The sequence below is a fragment of the Pseudorca crassidens genome, chromosome 4, assembly GCF_039906515.1.
Source record: "Pseudorca crassidens isolate mPseCra1 chromosome 4, mPseCra1.hap1, whole genome shotgun sequence".
In the NCBI taxonomy this organism is placed as follows: Eukaryota; Metazoa; Chordata; class Mammalia; order Artiodactyla; family Delphinidae; genus Pseudorca; species Pseudorca crassidens.
Genome location: NC_090299.1, coordinates 132,508,742 through 132,524,005, shown reverse-complemented (window position 1 = coordinate 132,524,005; position 15,264 = coordinate 132,508,742). Strand labels below are relative to the sequence as shown.

Sequence of the window (15,264 nt, the reverse complement as noted above, 5' to 3'; positions counted from 1 at the left end):
CACTGCTGGCCTCACTCTGAAATTCAGTTCCTAGTGACACGAGTGGACACAGATGGTCAGCCACTGTTTCTCCAGCAGTGACCTCTCCACAGTCCCTGGTTTGGATCTTGCCCAGACCCATACGATTAGCTCTCACATGATCAGGTCTATATTTCATCTTCACTGATCGTCACGCTCATGCCATCACTCCTCTGATCAAAAGGAGGCTTAGTACTGCAGCAAGTATTCACTCTTCTCTCAGCCTAGAGGCACCTCTGTAGTTGGGTCGACCTAGATAATTCTACTTATTTCTCTTTAGTCTTCAAAATGAAAGCATCATCCAGGTCAGTCTCCTTGCTGTCCTAGAAACATACTGCTGATTAGCTCAACATATATTTTCTGGGCATCTGCTACCTGCCTGCTGAGTGCTGAACATCAAAGATATGAAGGAAACCTTGGAGGAACTAATATTTCTAACGACATATACTGCTTTTTAGGCTTCAAGTGCCTTCTCCCTTACCTTCCATCAATCCAAGTTCTCACCCTTTCCAAGAACTATTCATGCTACTCTCTCTTTGCTTAACTTTTATTTTCTTTCTACTAGACAGTGGGCTCTATGAGGGAAATGCCTATTATTTATTCATCCTTTTATCTTCAGGTCATAGTACTTACCAGGTGATAGTTAATAAAAGAATGAATAAAGGAATGAAGGAAGGAAGGAAGGAAGAAAAATAAAGGAAGGAAGAAATGGTTTTTTCATCTTCTTCAACCTTCACATAACTTCTCTCTTAATACTTTTGACATTGTTAATGTGTATCACATACCCACCTCTGCTCTGGGAATACCTTTCAATAGTATCTCTGCTTGTTTTATGAGTTCTGGCCATTCACTTGAATTAGATGATATGGCTGTTGAGGTCAGGATCCATTTTTGATGTTTAATTTGTTTTCCCCCAAGTACCTATAGCACTGCTTCACATTATTGATGCTTAATTAACATTGGTTGATTGACTTAATAGCCTGCTACTTAGGAGGAGAAATAAATTAAGATACAACTATAAGAAGTATTAGCACATGTATCTTCAAATTGAAGTTAGAATTAAGCTCATATTCTGAATGGTTGAGTTCACCCTAATATGTGTCACATCAAGCTAAAGTTTTCAATTCAGTGAAAATATGAAATAAAGCTTTTGTTTAATAATAAATAAAAATAAATCACTGATTGACTAAAGATGTTAATTTTAGATTGGTAATTGCGTGTCAGCCACACACCATCAAATAGTCGTACAACTGGCTGAATTATATGACATCAGTGAGCGTGCTGCATGCAACCAATTCCCAGGACTGATTTTTTTTTTCACTGAATGTACCCTGATATAGCAAGACAATAGTCTGCCTGTATAGACCTTGGCATTTCTTTTAACTATTCATTAACTTTGGTGTATTCAAAAATGTTTACTTAGGAATAATATCTCACTATTCACATCAGAATGTATTAAAGTTTAAAGGCACTTGATTTAAATGTAATCATACATTTCTAAAGTGTGTGTATGCAAGTTTGCATAATCATTATATACAGGCATATCAAACTATCTGACACTGAACCAAGCATTGTAACAATCAGCAAAGTATCCAAGGGAGATGATACGATCCCTTATAAAACCACAGGAAAATCACCATTTCATGAATAAGAAGAAAATATCTCTGTTAAAAACACTAATTTGAGTTGGAAGATGAATCGCTGATTCAGCAAATCCATCCGTTCACTTATTCTGACTAATTCTGAAAAATACATTGAACTGGTATGTATAAAACACTGTATTAAGTACCATAAAACAGGGGGCTGAAGGTGAATGTATTAATTGCATGTGGGAAAATCTAGAACTTGGTAGGATTTCATGAATACGCATGCCCATAAAGGTCTCCTTTGGGGTTTCTTCTCTTTATTTATTAAAAAAAAATTTTTTTAACGTCTTTATTGGAATAGGACATTTGTACATTTTGACAATCGTGAACTTTGCCTAATCACCTTTTGTGGACTTTAATATCAGATAAGTATTCGGACCACATTTCTCCTGGGGGAAATGGACTGGAGAAGGTCAGGAGGGTTTCCCATCCATCAGGAAAACAGATGCCAGAACACTTGTCATTGCCATACAGAGAACAACTGGCCTAATTCTCCCTGTCCTTTCTGATGGGGAGAATAGATGCTTTCAATGTCCCCTCCTCATAGCAAGATGAACAAAACCAGGCAACCCTATTAGGCGTGATGTAGGAAGGAAAAAGAAAGAGCTGGGACAAGGGGAAGATAGTTGCTTCCAATTCATATTTGCAGGTAAACATCTGAAATTATTTCTGTGTAACCGGGCCCTTTGTAATCGGCACATGAATAATCAAATAAAATGAAAATCACCACCACTGGGTTTCTGGAAGCTGCTGGAGGCCTTAACTCATCATGTTCTTAACTTTGGTCATGTCTGATGATGTTTTGTGTCCATCCTGAATTTTCACCACTTTCTGTGTTTGAGGATAATTGTGAAGATGACTTGGAACAGTCACCTCAGAGTTGATTATGACTCTGGGAAGTATCCACTAAGGAGAGAGGGATTTAACTGGGTACTTTTGATTGGAAGAGAGAAAGAAAATCCTCCAAAAAATTCATGAATTCTAATGGAGGAAAAGGTACCTGACATGGTGCAGAGTTATATTAAATTTAATTGTTCCGTTTCCAGCCAAACAAGAAGGTAGACAAGAATAATAACTTGAGGGGAAATTTCAAAGTCATTAATTTATTCTACAGATGAGTATTGGGTACCTTTTATGTGCAAGTGCTCTGCACATAAACACAAAAGTGAGCACAACACTGTCTTTGCCCTTTAGGAGTTTATAAAGTTGATGAGCACATGGAAGAAACAGATATATAAACAACTGATTATAATTCAGCGTTCACGAGGCTGTGTGATCATGGGGTGCAAGAATAATGCTTTATTATACAAAATGTTTTGGAGTTGAATACATACACATGTATGTATACATACGTCTCTATCTGTGTATCAATAACAGAAAATTTGGAAATAAGGGGCCCTATTTTAGTGGACATTTTACTGATTCACATAACTAAGTCATAGGTATTGCTTTAGAAAAGATAAATCACAGATTAGTATCCAGTTGTCTATAAGAATTCATTACTTTTAAACAATGAGAATGATTTATTTCCTTCTTATTAAGATCAGGTCAATGGTTTCACATAGCATAATTCTAGGCAGCCAGAGAACTGAACAGAATTGCTTTCGAATATGAATTTGCATAGGTACCTCTGCATTATGCATGACCTTAACTATCTTCCCTAGAGGTAAGGTCTAAGATGGAGACAGAATCTGGCAAGAGAAGTTGAGAATACAGATCACTGCAGATTGTTTGTGGAGGAGGAAACCGGCTAGATAAGTTTTGTCCTTAACAGTTAGTAATATTTTGCAGCCACGTATGCTCACTGCTACCAATGTTGACAATATAAATAGCTCTATCAATACTCCTGTCAAACTGAAACATTCATATTTGTTCTACACATCATTAGAGAAAGGTGTAGTAGAAAATGAACTGTGAGAAGTTGGTAAAGAACACACCAGAAAGATGTAAGTCTTATTCCAAAATTCAATCTTCGGGAATACTGAGTTACAGAGAAACCACAATTTTTTTCAGGTTGTACAGAGACTTTATTCAGAGGATGTCGGACATAAGTATTACTGAATTTGTGCCATTGTTTCTATAAACTATGAAATGACTGAAAACGTATATGGATTAATGCGAACCATCTATTGTGCTTATGTGACATAAACACATTTTGCCATAATAATACATAGCAAATGTTCTCCTAGCTTAAGAATGGAAACTAATTTTAAATCTGATTTACATTTACAACATGAAGAAGGGAAATTAAGTGGCTAATCTGGATGCGGAATCGTTGCCTGATATACAAATGTAGTTCAACTGAAAAATGGGTTTGGGATATGGCTAAATAATAACAACAGTTTTCTTAGTCCTGCACTTTGCTGGAATGGATCAGAATATAAAAGATCAGAAGTGTATCTTTTTTCTTTAACAATTACTGAACGAGGGTAGGCAGATTTAGTCCCAAACCCGTCAGTGTAGTAATGTTGAAGTTAAATCACAGTGTTCTAGAGAACAGCATAATTACTGGAAGCCACAAAAACTGGGTCAACTTAATACTTTGGTTGGTTGACATGCCTTCACATTTTGGACAAACTAATCTTGGAATCCCAGCTGTTGGGAGCATCTGTTGTAGAGATATAGCGACAGAAAAGCAATATGTCATCTTTACCAGCTAAAAGATGAAGAATGCGATATTAGTCTATTTCTTTGCACAGATTGTCATAAAATCCCAATATTCCTCTGCGGGTTAATTGTTTACTAACTTTTCACGAAAATCAACCTTTAAAGCTCTCAATTATTTAATAAGTAAAATTCAGCAAATAACAGACTTTTTTTTGGTCAGTGATCATTTTAGTTTCAATCTCTTCCTTATTGACTAGATAATTATTATCCAGATTCATATGTCATCAACTTTGCCAACAAACAAGCTGAACAGAGAAAGAACCTTCTCACACTGATAGAGAGTTAACAGAGATTCTCCTGACCTCCAAAAGAAAGGTGTTTTATAGGCATCAGCTCAGTAGAACTCAAGAGTAATTTACTAACATGAACTCACTTTCCAAATATTTATTATTAGAAGCTAAATGCAGTTGTTCAAGTTAGGTAGTTGTTAAACCTACAGTCCCTGCCAGAAATTAAATAAAACAGATTTTGTAAAATGGAATTACTTTAATCTTATGTGCAAACCTAAATCAACCTACGTGATCAGAGAATATTTTTGTATGTCACAGAAACCCAATTAAATTAATTGTTTAAAACATTGAATTATTTCAGGAAGTTGACTAGACTTGTAATCAGTGCTGAAACTTTTCTAACACTTAATTAACTAAGAAAAGTGGTACACAAAATTATGTTTCCAATTCATTTAATAGCACAGTCTCTAAAGGCATTTCTAATTAGCTACACCTTCTTTGGAGTTACTCAACTTTTCAAAGTTAGATAAAGATTTGAAAATAATGTTAAATGGTTATGACTTTGGTGAATTTTTTTAAATAAGGGATTTCCATCTCTTAACAAAGGGATATTTGTAATAGAAAGTGGTTGCTAAGGAACGTCAATAACAATTGTTATATAACAATCAAACTTGGTTATTGTTTGCAAATAGAGTAAAATTATATTAGGAGAAGAGAGTTAGAAGTAACTTTTCTGAGTGGGAAAGATTTTCCTTGTAATTGTGATAAATTTATCAGAGCATTTATATGCTTTCTAGAAATAGTGGGTTCTGGAAGAAACTCAGAAATTGTATGAAAGGAGGTAAAGAGGAAGATGCAGATCATTATTACCCTACCCTAACCAAAAAACCCTGGGAAACTGAGAAGGCACTCCTGCATCAACTGGAAAAAAAAATCAGGCAGACTTTTTCCTACCAAGGTATTCCCAAGTGAATGACTGAAGGTGAGCCAGCATCCATGCAGACTCCTACTGGAATACTGGCCGTCCCTCACAAGCACTGGAATTTCCTATTTCTTTCAAATGTTGATAATAAGCACTCTACCCACTTTCTTTGGTGCCTATTCGAAACTTTCACCGCTCTCCTCAGCCTGTCCTCTCTGCCCTCTTCTGAACATGGTTCTGCTTTTATGATAAAAGAAGTCATGCAGGTTAATATCTAAAATATAAAAAGAACTCATATAATTCAATAGCCAAAAACAAAACAGAACACATAATTAAAGATAGGCGGAGGAACCGAACAGACATTTTTCCAAAGAACACACAAAAAGGTGCTCAACATCATTAATCATCAGGGAAATGCAAATCAAAACCACAATGAGAGACACCCCACACCTGTTAGAACAGCTGTCATCAAACACATAGTAGATAACAAGTGCTGCCCAGGATGTGGAGAAAAGGGAACCCGTGTGCACTGTTGGCGGGAATATAAATTGGTGCAGCCATTATGGAAAACAGGATGAGGGTTCCTCCAAAAATTAAAAATAGAACCACCTTAGAATCCAGAAATTCCACTCCTGGGTATATATTGGAAAGAAACAAAATCACTGTCTCAAAGAGATACCTGCACCCCCATGTTCATTGCAGCATTATTTATAATAGTTAAGATATGGAAACAACCTAAGTGTGCTTCGACAAATGCATGAATAAATAAAATGTGATGTATATATATATATACATATATGTGTGTGTGTGTGTGTGTGTGTGTGTGTGTGTGTGTGTATATTATTCAGCCGTAAAAAAGAAGGAAATTCTGCTGTTTGCACCAATATGGATGGGTCTTGAGGGCATTATGCTAAGTGAAATAAGTCAGACAAAGAAAGACAGATACCATGATCTCACTTACACACAGAATAGAAAACATACAAACTCAGGGCTTCCCTGGTGGCGCAGTGGTTGAGAGTCCGCCTGCCGATGCAGGGGACGTGGGTTCGTGCCCCGGTCCGGGAAGATCCCACATGCCACGGAGCGGCTGGGCCCGTGAGCCATGGCCACTGAGCCTGCGCGTCCGGAGCCTGTGCTCCGCAATGGGAGAGGCCGCAACAGTGAGAGGCCCACGTAACGCAAAAAAAAAAAAAAAAAAAAAAAAAAACAAACTCATAGAAACAGAGAATAGATCGGTTGTTGCCAGAGCTGAGGAGGGGGAGACAAAATGGGTGAAGGGGGTCAAAAGGTACAAACTTCCAGTTATGAGATAAGTAAGTCCTAGGGATGTAATGTAAAACATGGTGACTATAGTTAACAACACTGTACTGTATATTTGAAAGTTGCTAAGAGAATGGGTCTCAAAGTTTTCATCCTAAGAAAAGAAAATTGTAATCCTATGAGTTGATGGATGTTTAAATATATTGTGGTGATTATATATATGTATAAAATCATTTTGTTGTACACCTTACACTAATGCAGTGTTATATGTCAGTTATAGCTCAATAAACCTGGAGAAAAATATTTCAAGCAAAGAACAAAGAAGCCATCCAGGCCCACGCACCCTCACAAAAGTAAAATCCATTTTTACACCTTCCCTGTGGTCTCAGCTGAGGAGCACACTTCTGCCCAGGACTCGTCCTCCACCTGCCTGCTTGAATTGATCATCTTCTCTTCTTTGCAAGGACCTTGTTCTATCAGTAATAGCCTCTCAGTCTCTTAGCCTCTTACATGGCCTTTGGAGTGATAAACACAGTCAATTTCACGACGTTTAAAACAAAACAAGTAAGCAACTAACACACACACACACACACGACCTATGTCAGCTAAAGTGTTCCTGTCTAAAGGGTCACCTCATCTTCTTTCTCACATTGTTAACTTCTATTCACATTTATATCTCAGGAATTACTTCTGGAGATCCCATCCTGACCACCAGACTCCCACTTCATCCTGTGTATAATCCTAAATTGCACTGTCATTGCCACTGGTGTCTCCAGAGCCCTGAATAGGTCATGGAGCCCTCGCAGCCGTGGGCGGGTCACCTATGTTTCCCCAGCACGTGGCACAGTAACCCAGGCAGAACAAGGGTTCAGTAACATCCACTGCACCAAATGCTTCACCATAGACCTCAAATCACCATGTTTCCTACTCTCTCCCACTTTCCCATCATAAAAAGTTTCTGTATTTAAAATGTTGATCTGAAGTCACATTAGCAGAGTCAACCTTTTCCCACCTGTCTCTCTCCATCCCTATCACAACATTTTAACTATTTATTAACATATTTTTATCTACCACTAGACTCTGAGCTCTAGGACCTAATGATCTGACTTATCTTCCCTTCTGGAGCACCTGTGGATATAGAAGTTCTCACAAGTTATCTAAAAGGAGGGAGGGAAGGAGAGGGGCGATTGGAGCCACAGGAGGAGGGTGAGGTGTGGGAGTGTGTTTGCATAACACAATAAGGTGAAAATTATGAAAACAAAAGATACCCAGTTCCAAAACTCTCCCTCGACTGAATAAAAAATGGCAATCATTTGTCAAAAAGTTTACTGTATGTTTATTTAAATGAAATACAAGTTCTATATCTACCCAAACTCTTTCAAATTCACATTCTGAATTTATGATCTACCCCATTTCCCCATTTATCTCAAGGAGTAGTATTGATCCTCATAATAAGATTATATAATTTACATATCTTAAAAAAGAAAACATACAGCAATAATATTAAAGTAATACAATGCATTGGCCTGGACTTTTCCAGGTCATGGGGCATTGTCACACAGGTAAATCATTTATCTTAGGACCACACTAAGAGCTAAACAGAACAGGTGCTGTTATTTTCACTTTACAGTTGAAAAAAATTGAACTTCAGAGAGGTTAAGAGGTATGCACGCCTTGGAGCTATGAATAAATTGAAGAAGAAGGTGACAGTACAAGGAAGAAATATTAGATTTGCTCTTTTGAAAATGATGCAGTGGGAGAAATGCAATCTTAATCAGCAACAACAAATACTTATTCAGCATTTACCTCATGGAGCCCAGCTCTGTCTTTCCTGTGATAGAAATTTTATCAAAAGAAAGAGCAGGTATCACTTCACAGCGCTTCAGACAGCAATTTTTTTGAGAGGCCTGCGCCTTTCAAATAATTTACTACCCAAACACTTTTAAATTTAGGGTGGCAGGAAAAGTAATCGTTAACTATTTAACATCTAATACAGCTAGCATACTACAGCAGTTTCTTGGTTTAACATATGATTCAGTAAAGCGTTTCCTTCTGTGTGTGTGTGTGTGTGTGTGTGTGTGTGTGTGTGATGTGCATATACTTCAAAAGGTTCTTGGATAATGAATATGCATTGATTCAGGAAAAACACACTGTCCCCTCTCACCCAGAGAGAGAAACCTTGATTTTCTCCTGTCTTATTCTGCCCACCTACAGTTCCTATCACCATGTTGGCTTCTTTGGTTTATGTGTCTTTGCTAGTTATTTTTTCAGATGCTTTTATGTGGCCATTCTCCTGCCAATTTTAGAGCCACCTGGAGTAACAACATTTTTTTTTTTTTTTTTTTTTGCGGTACGCGGGCCTCTCACTGTTGTGGCCTCTCCTGTTGCGGAGCACAGGCTCCAGACGCGCAGGCTCAGCGGCCATGGTACACGGTCCCAGCCGCTCCGTGGCATGTGGGATCTTCCCGGACCGGGGCACGAACCTGTGTCCCCTGCATCGGCAGGCGGACTCTCAAGCACTGCGCCACCAGGGAAGCCCAGCGCTACATCTTTTTTTAAAAAATAATAGAACCCATGAACAAGAAGGATTTAAGAGATCTTTGTGTCCGCTGCCATATAAATGTTAATGCTTTTTCAAGTGTGTCCAGAACTTACACGCTGGGTTGCACCAATGAAGATACTTGTTGCATCTAAGGAGTAGATTATGGATGATTATTGACTTATTTTCTAAAAAATAATTTTAATGGTTTATATTACCTTGGCAATAAATAAGGAAAAGTATTGATATTATAGAGTCTTGCAATTGTGGCATCCTTGCTTTGATGACATTTCTTGGAGATATTTATTCTTTGACTGCATTATATATATATATAATATATATAATGTATATGTTATATACAGAAACTATTTGAGAGCAAATAGGTTTTCACGTCAAGTAAATGTCATCAGGAATAAAATTTTCATTTTATCATTTGCCCCTGAGGAAAAATGTAACCTATTTATCCACAATCTGTATTATGACTGCTTTCCGACTTGTTTTCATAAAAAGCAGAGATTTTTTTTTTTTTAAACATTCTTGCTTTACTTTTCAGGACTAGACACGGAGAGGCAGGCTATGTAAAAAAAAATTAAAAACTTACCCACTCTTCCTCATCGTAGTCCGAATGATGCGGTATGGAGTCCTGCCTTCTCATCGGCGGGGGTGGGTCCTGGGAACTGCTCTCCTCTGTGCTGTTCTTAGGAGAGGGCGGCTTCTTAAGGACACCTCCTGGCCTGGCAGTGTAAAGTGCTAAAAGGGCACTTCTGACCAGCTGATCCTTGAAGGCATGTACGAAAAGCTCTGTCTGGAAAGAAATTGACAGGGGTTCAGCACAGAGCCTTGAAAAGGTCAGTGGCAGATCTGCTGTCACTTAAGTGGTGTGGATGGTGGAAAAAGTGCAGGCAACAGAGAGAGAAAATGATGCTTACGTATCAATGGAAAATAGTTTGGTTTGGGTTTCCGCCAAGGCCTTGAGTTCTATTCTAAAGTTAATGCTGAGGTTCTATATGCATTGTAAACACCATCTGTCTCCTCATCCCACTCTCTTTTAGTTCCAGATCCTGTCTTTGGAGATGTATTTCCCTGGGGATTATCATTTGAACACCATCTCCCTGCTGTGCCTTTCAAGTAATTCCAAATACACCTTTAAAGAAAATGTGATCAGACTATGTTTATTTTGTATTTTAAACACAGTTAAAGGCTAAAGAATGACATATCTCTTCAAAAAAAAAAAAAAAATAGAGGCAGGAGACCTTTTTTTCTTTTTAGCATCATGGACAGATTTCAGCAGTAGAGCTGACATAAGCAGTCTTCCCCATGAAAACATTCGGCTTTTATTCCCCATTACTACCCTCTAAACTGTCTCCTCCACCAAATGGTTTCGGTAGTGTTCAGTGTTAACGAGCTTAGTATGCAACTTGCCACGTAGGTTTTACAAGCTGGTGGTAAATACCTAGTAAGTACTATCATAATGATGGCTTTCCAACAATAAAGAACTTTACAGCTGTACTCTGCAATTTCCTGATGAAATGTTTAATGGCTTCACCCTGTTATACACTGCAGGGTGCAGTAATTGATTTTCTGTATTATAGTACACTTAACATACACGTGGCCTACCAATCTGTTTAGAGAAGTAACTCAAGCACTGACCTACATTGTTAACATATTTATGCTTTGTAATCTGTTGGGAAGGGGCCCTTTAACCCATAGCATTATTTTGAATCACAGATCACTTACTGAGACACTCCTGGATACAATGCTGTCTTCACCAATGCTGTAACTCAAGGTAAACATTTATTGTTGCTCTCTCAATATGTAGTCAGCAGTGCCATGCTCAATAATTGTTACTAAATTGTCTCTGAATCTCCCTGTTGTGAGTGTGGACAGTTACAGAAAACCAGTTAAACCAAGTTCAAAATAAGCAACTAATTAATAAGACCCTGTCATATCTGAATAGTTATATCTTTGCAGTGGATCGTGAAATTCTAGAGCTAGAAGGGACTTGAGTGGACCTCTTCACTAACCAGATAAAAAAACTACAAAAAAAGTGTGATGATCTGTTCTAGGGCAGACTGCTGATTGGCAGCACAAAGGGAACAGAGTCAAAGTTTTCTAACAAATTCAGCAGTATTTCCCCTTACTCCACACCATCCACCATGACCCTCAGCCTCGGTCCTTCTGTCCTTCTTCCCCTGCTTCTCTAACTCTGGCTCCCCATGTGTTCTGAACATCTACCAGCTCTCATAGTTAATTGTGTCCACAATTGCTGATGTTAACTCTCTGCCCTGTGAAATTTTAATGGATGTTTTAAACACTCTTTTAATCTGTTAGTCATATTGAAGGCACTTTGAAGGTAAGTAGACAAGAAATATGGTAAAAAGAGGCTATATTAGAATAAGAGGTTGGAAAATAATTTTATAATAACTAAGAAAATAAAAATAAGGCAGAGCTCTTTTCATTAAAAGAACGGATGAAAAAGTTGGCTAGACAGTACAAGTCAGTACAGTTATAGCAAATGGGGAAACATGCTGTTTACATAATTTTCCAGACAGCACGGATGTGTCTGTCAATGTGAATTTAAATATTAAAAATGTGAATTTACTTCCACTCAGCTTGACCTAACTATTTCTTTCTTGATAGTTTCTTCTTGATAATTTCTTGATAAATTCTTTTGATTTATTTTTGGAGCAAAACAGATTGACTTCTTTGACTTCCTGCTACTACAGCTCCAGTTTCCATAACACTCACTAATTACTATGTAGCTGAATACTATTCAAACCCAATGAGATTTCCTATGGTTCTTGTAATCACCACTATTTCTTCCCATAGCATGCGCACACAGAGTTTCCTCTTAATTTACTCAAATCTCATTTGGGTTGATTTAGCACCAAAGACATGGGAGATAATACAGTAGATTCTTGCAGTTTTACAACCTAGAATTTTGGGGGAGGGTAGCTGAATATAATGCACAAAATATTAAACACAATAAAAGCTGATCTTCTACTTTGTGTGTATACTGAAACATGTATCTGACTCCTTGGAAACTCTCTGGATCACCCAGATCCTGTGCATAGAATCGTATTCTGTTAGAAAATAGCAAAATCTTCCATTGCAATTTCCATCATGACCTGGAAAAAATCTTAATTTTCTTGACTGGTATTACTTGGTAAAGGTAGACCAATATAGACCCAGGTGTTTTACCATCAAAATAAATCAGCTTGAAGAGATTAAGGTAGTCACACAATCCCAACACATGTGTATGTTGCTGTTCTTACAACTGAGATAATACCAGGGAAGTTACGTATCAGGGAAGGAGGGGACCATGTCTCTCTGAGCTGCCTATTGACTCAGAGTTCCGAAAGCCTTTTTCCTTTTCTTACTTAGCTCCAACTATAATGAAAGAAGAAAGGCTGACTAAATATTATTGTAAGGGTGGGCAAAGCAATTAATTTAAATTATCAGTGTAAGATTATAGTAAAAAAGCATAAACTCTGAACCCAAGGCAGATCTATTTCATTAGTTCTATATTTAAAAAAGAAAAAGAAAAGAAAATGTTTTCTTGCCTTTCTGCCATTTGTCCAATTCATACGCTCATACAAGTATCCTTCAAAGTAACACACAGAATTATCTGCAAGTACAAAACTACTAAAAATTACTTCTCCTGGGGATACATTTCCTAGTTTCCTGAATACTAATGCCAGGGGAATAGTTAGAATATGTTCATTTAAAAACACTCTTTTAAACTAGAGAACTCAACAAATTAAGCAAAGTCCCATTCTATTTAGAATTTCCTTAGAGTCACTGAAAAAATTCAAGGCCATGCCTAATCTCATCTGCAATACAAAATACCATAAACAACTAATTATCATTTTAGTAGTCATGTATATGGAAAAAAAAGAATCCTGCTTATTTTAAAGTTTGATATGCTTTAATTATTTCATAGTGTTATACTTGACATTAGTACCTTGATATGTGTTTAACATTCCCTAAAGCAAAGAACATTGAACTTTCAGCCAGGAGAGTTACCTGATATCTGGGCAGCTTATATAAATTATCCACTTGACCTTGGCTAAATCGCATAACAACTTTTCCCCAGTATGTACAAAATTACAACGCCTATCTGTGAAACCCTTATGGGAGTTCATTGAAAACTGTACTCTTCTATTTATGCTTCTCTTTCTTGACTGACCTTTTCAGTTTCTGCTGTTGACTCATAATCCCCTGCTCACTCAAAATGTGGTAAGTGGACCCCAAGGGGCCTTAAACCACATTCTTAAAAGCATTTTTCCATTGGTGATGTAACCCCTCCTTCCATAACTTCAAGTATCATTTTTTATTATGCCAAGGTCTTCAAAATCCATTTCTGCTTACCTCCTGAATCAGCATGGTCAAGGGTTTCCATCTGCAAGCTTTTTGAGAAGTCCCAGCCCGATCTCAAGTTTTTCAAATAAATGTTTTCATCCCTGTTTTCCATCTGAGTGGTATCATTACTACTCAGCAACTCTGAGTCCAAACGTCTGGATCATTTTCAGTAATATTTATTTTCTGGGTTAGTGATCAATTTCTAGTAGTTAGATATTTTCAATAATTTCAAAGATTGACCCTTATGTTATATCCCCATAGCTAATCCTAGTTAATATCCTTTCTGCATTCCATGTTGATATTTCCATAGTCTTCTTACTGGTTGATTTACTTTTCTTTAGCTCTTCTTTTTTCAGGATGTTATCCAAGGTCACCAACACTAAAATGTTGACTTCTGGGTCCCATCTCAGAACTACTGAATCAGAATTTGTATTTTATCAAGCTCCCCCAAAGCATTACTGATATTGTGATGCTCAATAATGCAAATCTCTCTGTCCTTACTCAGCCTAGTTATGGCTCTGAGGATGATCTTCAGAAAGCAAGCCTCCAGGCCTTCCGCCCTTAACAACCTTCTCAGTACCTACAGAACAGACCTTCTCTTGGGTATATAACTAGGAGTGAGATGGATAGCTCATATATAAATCTTTTAACTTTATGAGACACTGATGAACTGTTTTTCAAACTGCCAACAATTGTGATTAGTGATAATCACATTTAGTGATAGATGAAAGTTCCAGTTATTCCATATCCTTCCTAACTTTTCCTATGCTCAGCCCTTTCGATTTTAGCTATTCCAGTGGGTGGTTAGTGGTACCTCATTTTAGTTTAAATTTGCATTTCCCTAATAACAAATAACGATGAGTATCTTTTCATGTGCTTATTTGCCATCTGTCTTTTTGATAAACTGTCTTTTCAATTCTTTTGCTCATTTTTAATTGTTTTATCATTCAGTTGTAAGAATATACATTCTGACACAAGTCCTTTGTCAGGTACCTATTGTACGCATATTTTCTTCTAGTCTATGACTTGCCTTTTCAATTTCTTAATAGTGTCTTCTGAAAACTTTAATGAAAGTTTTTGATTTTGAAAGTTTTTAATTTTGAAGAAGTCTTACGTATCATTTATTTTTTGGTTCATGTTTTTTGTGTTCTAAGAAATCTTTGCCTAACCCAAGATGACAAAAATTTTCTCCTATATTGTATTCTAGATGTTTATTTATTTATCTGTTTGTTTTTTTCTTTTAGCTTGTATATTAAGGTCTATGATCCATTTTTAATCAATTTTATATAAGTGTAAGGTAAACATAAGGAAAGGTTTATTCTGCATATGGATATCCAATTGTTCCTGCACTATATGTTAAAAAGATATCCTTTCCCCAATGAATTTCTTTTGCACTTTTGTCTAAATTTATTAAACACATATGTATGGGTCTATTTCTAGATTCTGCATTCTATTCTGTTGATCTATATATCTGTGCTTACACTAATATGTTACAAACCATGCAATGAATATTATTTTTGTTTTAAAGAGTAAATATGTTTAAGTAAATTAAACTTTTGATTTTTAAAATTCTGTCCACATACATACCATTTCTGGCACTCTTTATTCTTTTGTGTAGAT

The 15,264-nt window shown here is 36.9% G+C and overlaps 1 protein-coding gene across 10 annotated transcripts in view; it reads right to left on the bottom strand.

Annotated features, from left to right (window-relative positions):
- Window positions 1–15,264, bottom strand: part of INPP4B (inositol polyphosphate-4-phosphatase type II B) — a 718,440-nt gene that overhangs the window by 120,103 nt on the left and 583,073 nt on the right. For all 10 annotated transcript variants that reach the window (XM_067736786.1, XM_067736785.1, XM_067736789.1 and 7 more), the window contains one exon: window positions 9,884–10,087. In XM_067736786.1, the coding sequence (XP_067592887.1) occupies window positions 9,884–10,087 (204 nt within the window). The remainder of the gene's footprint in view (window positions 1–9,883; window positions 10,088–15,264) is intronic.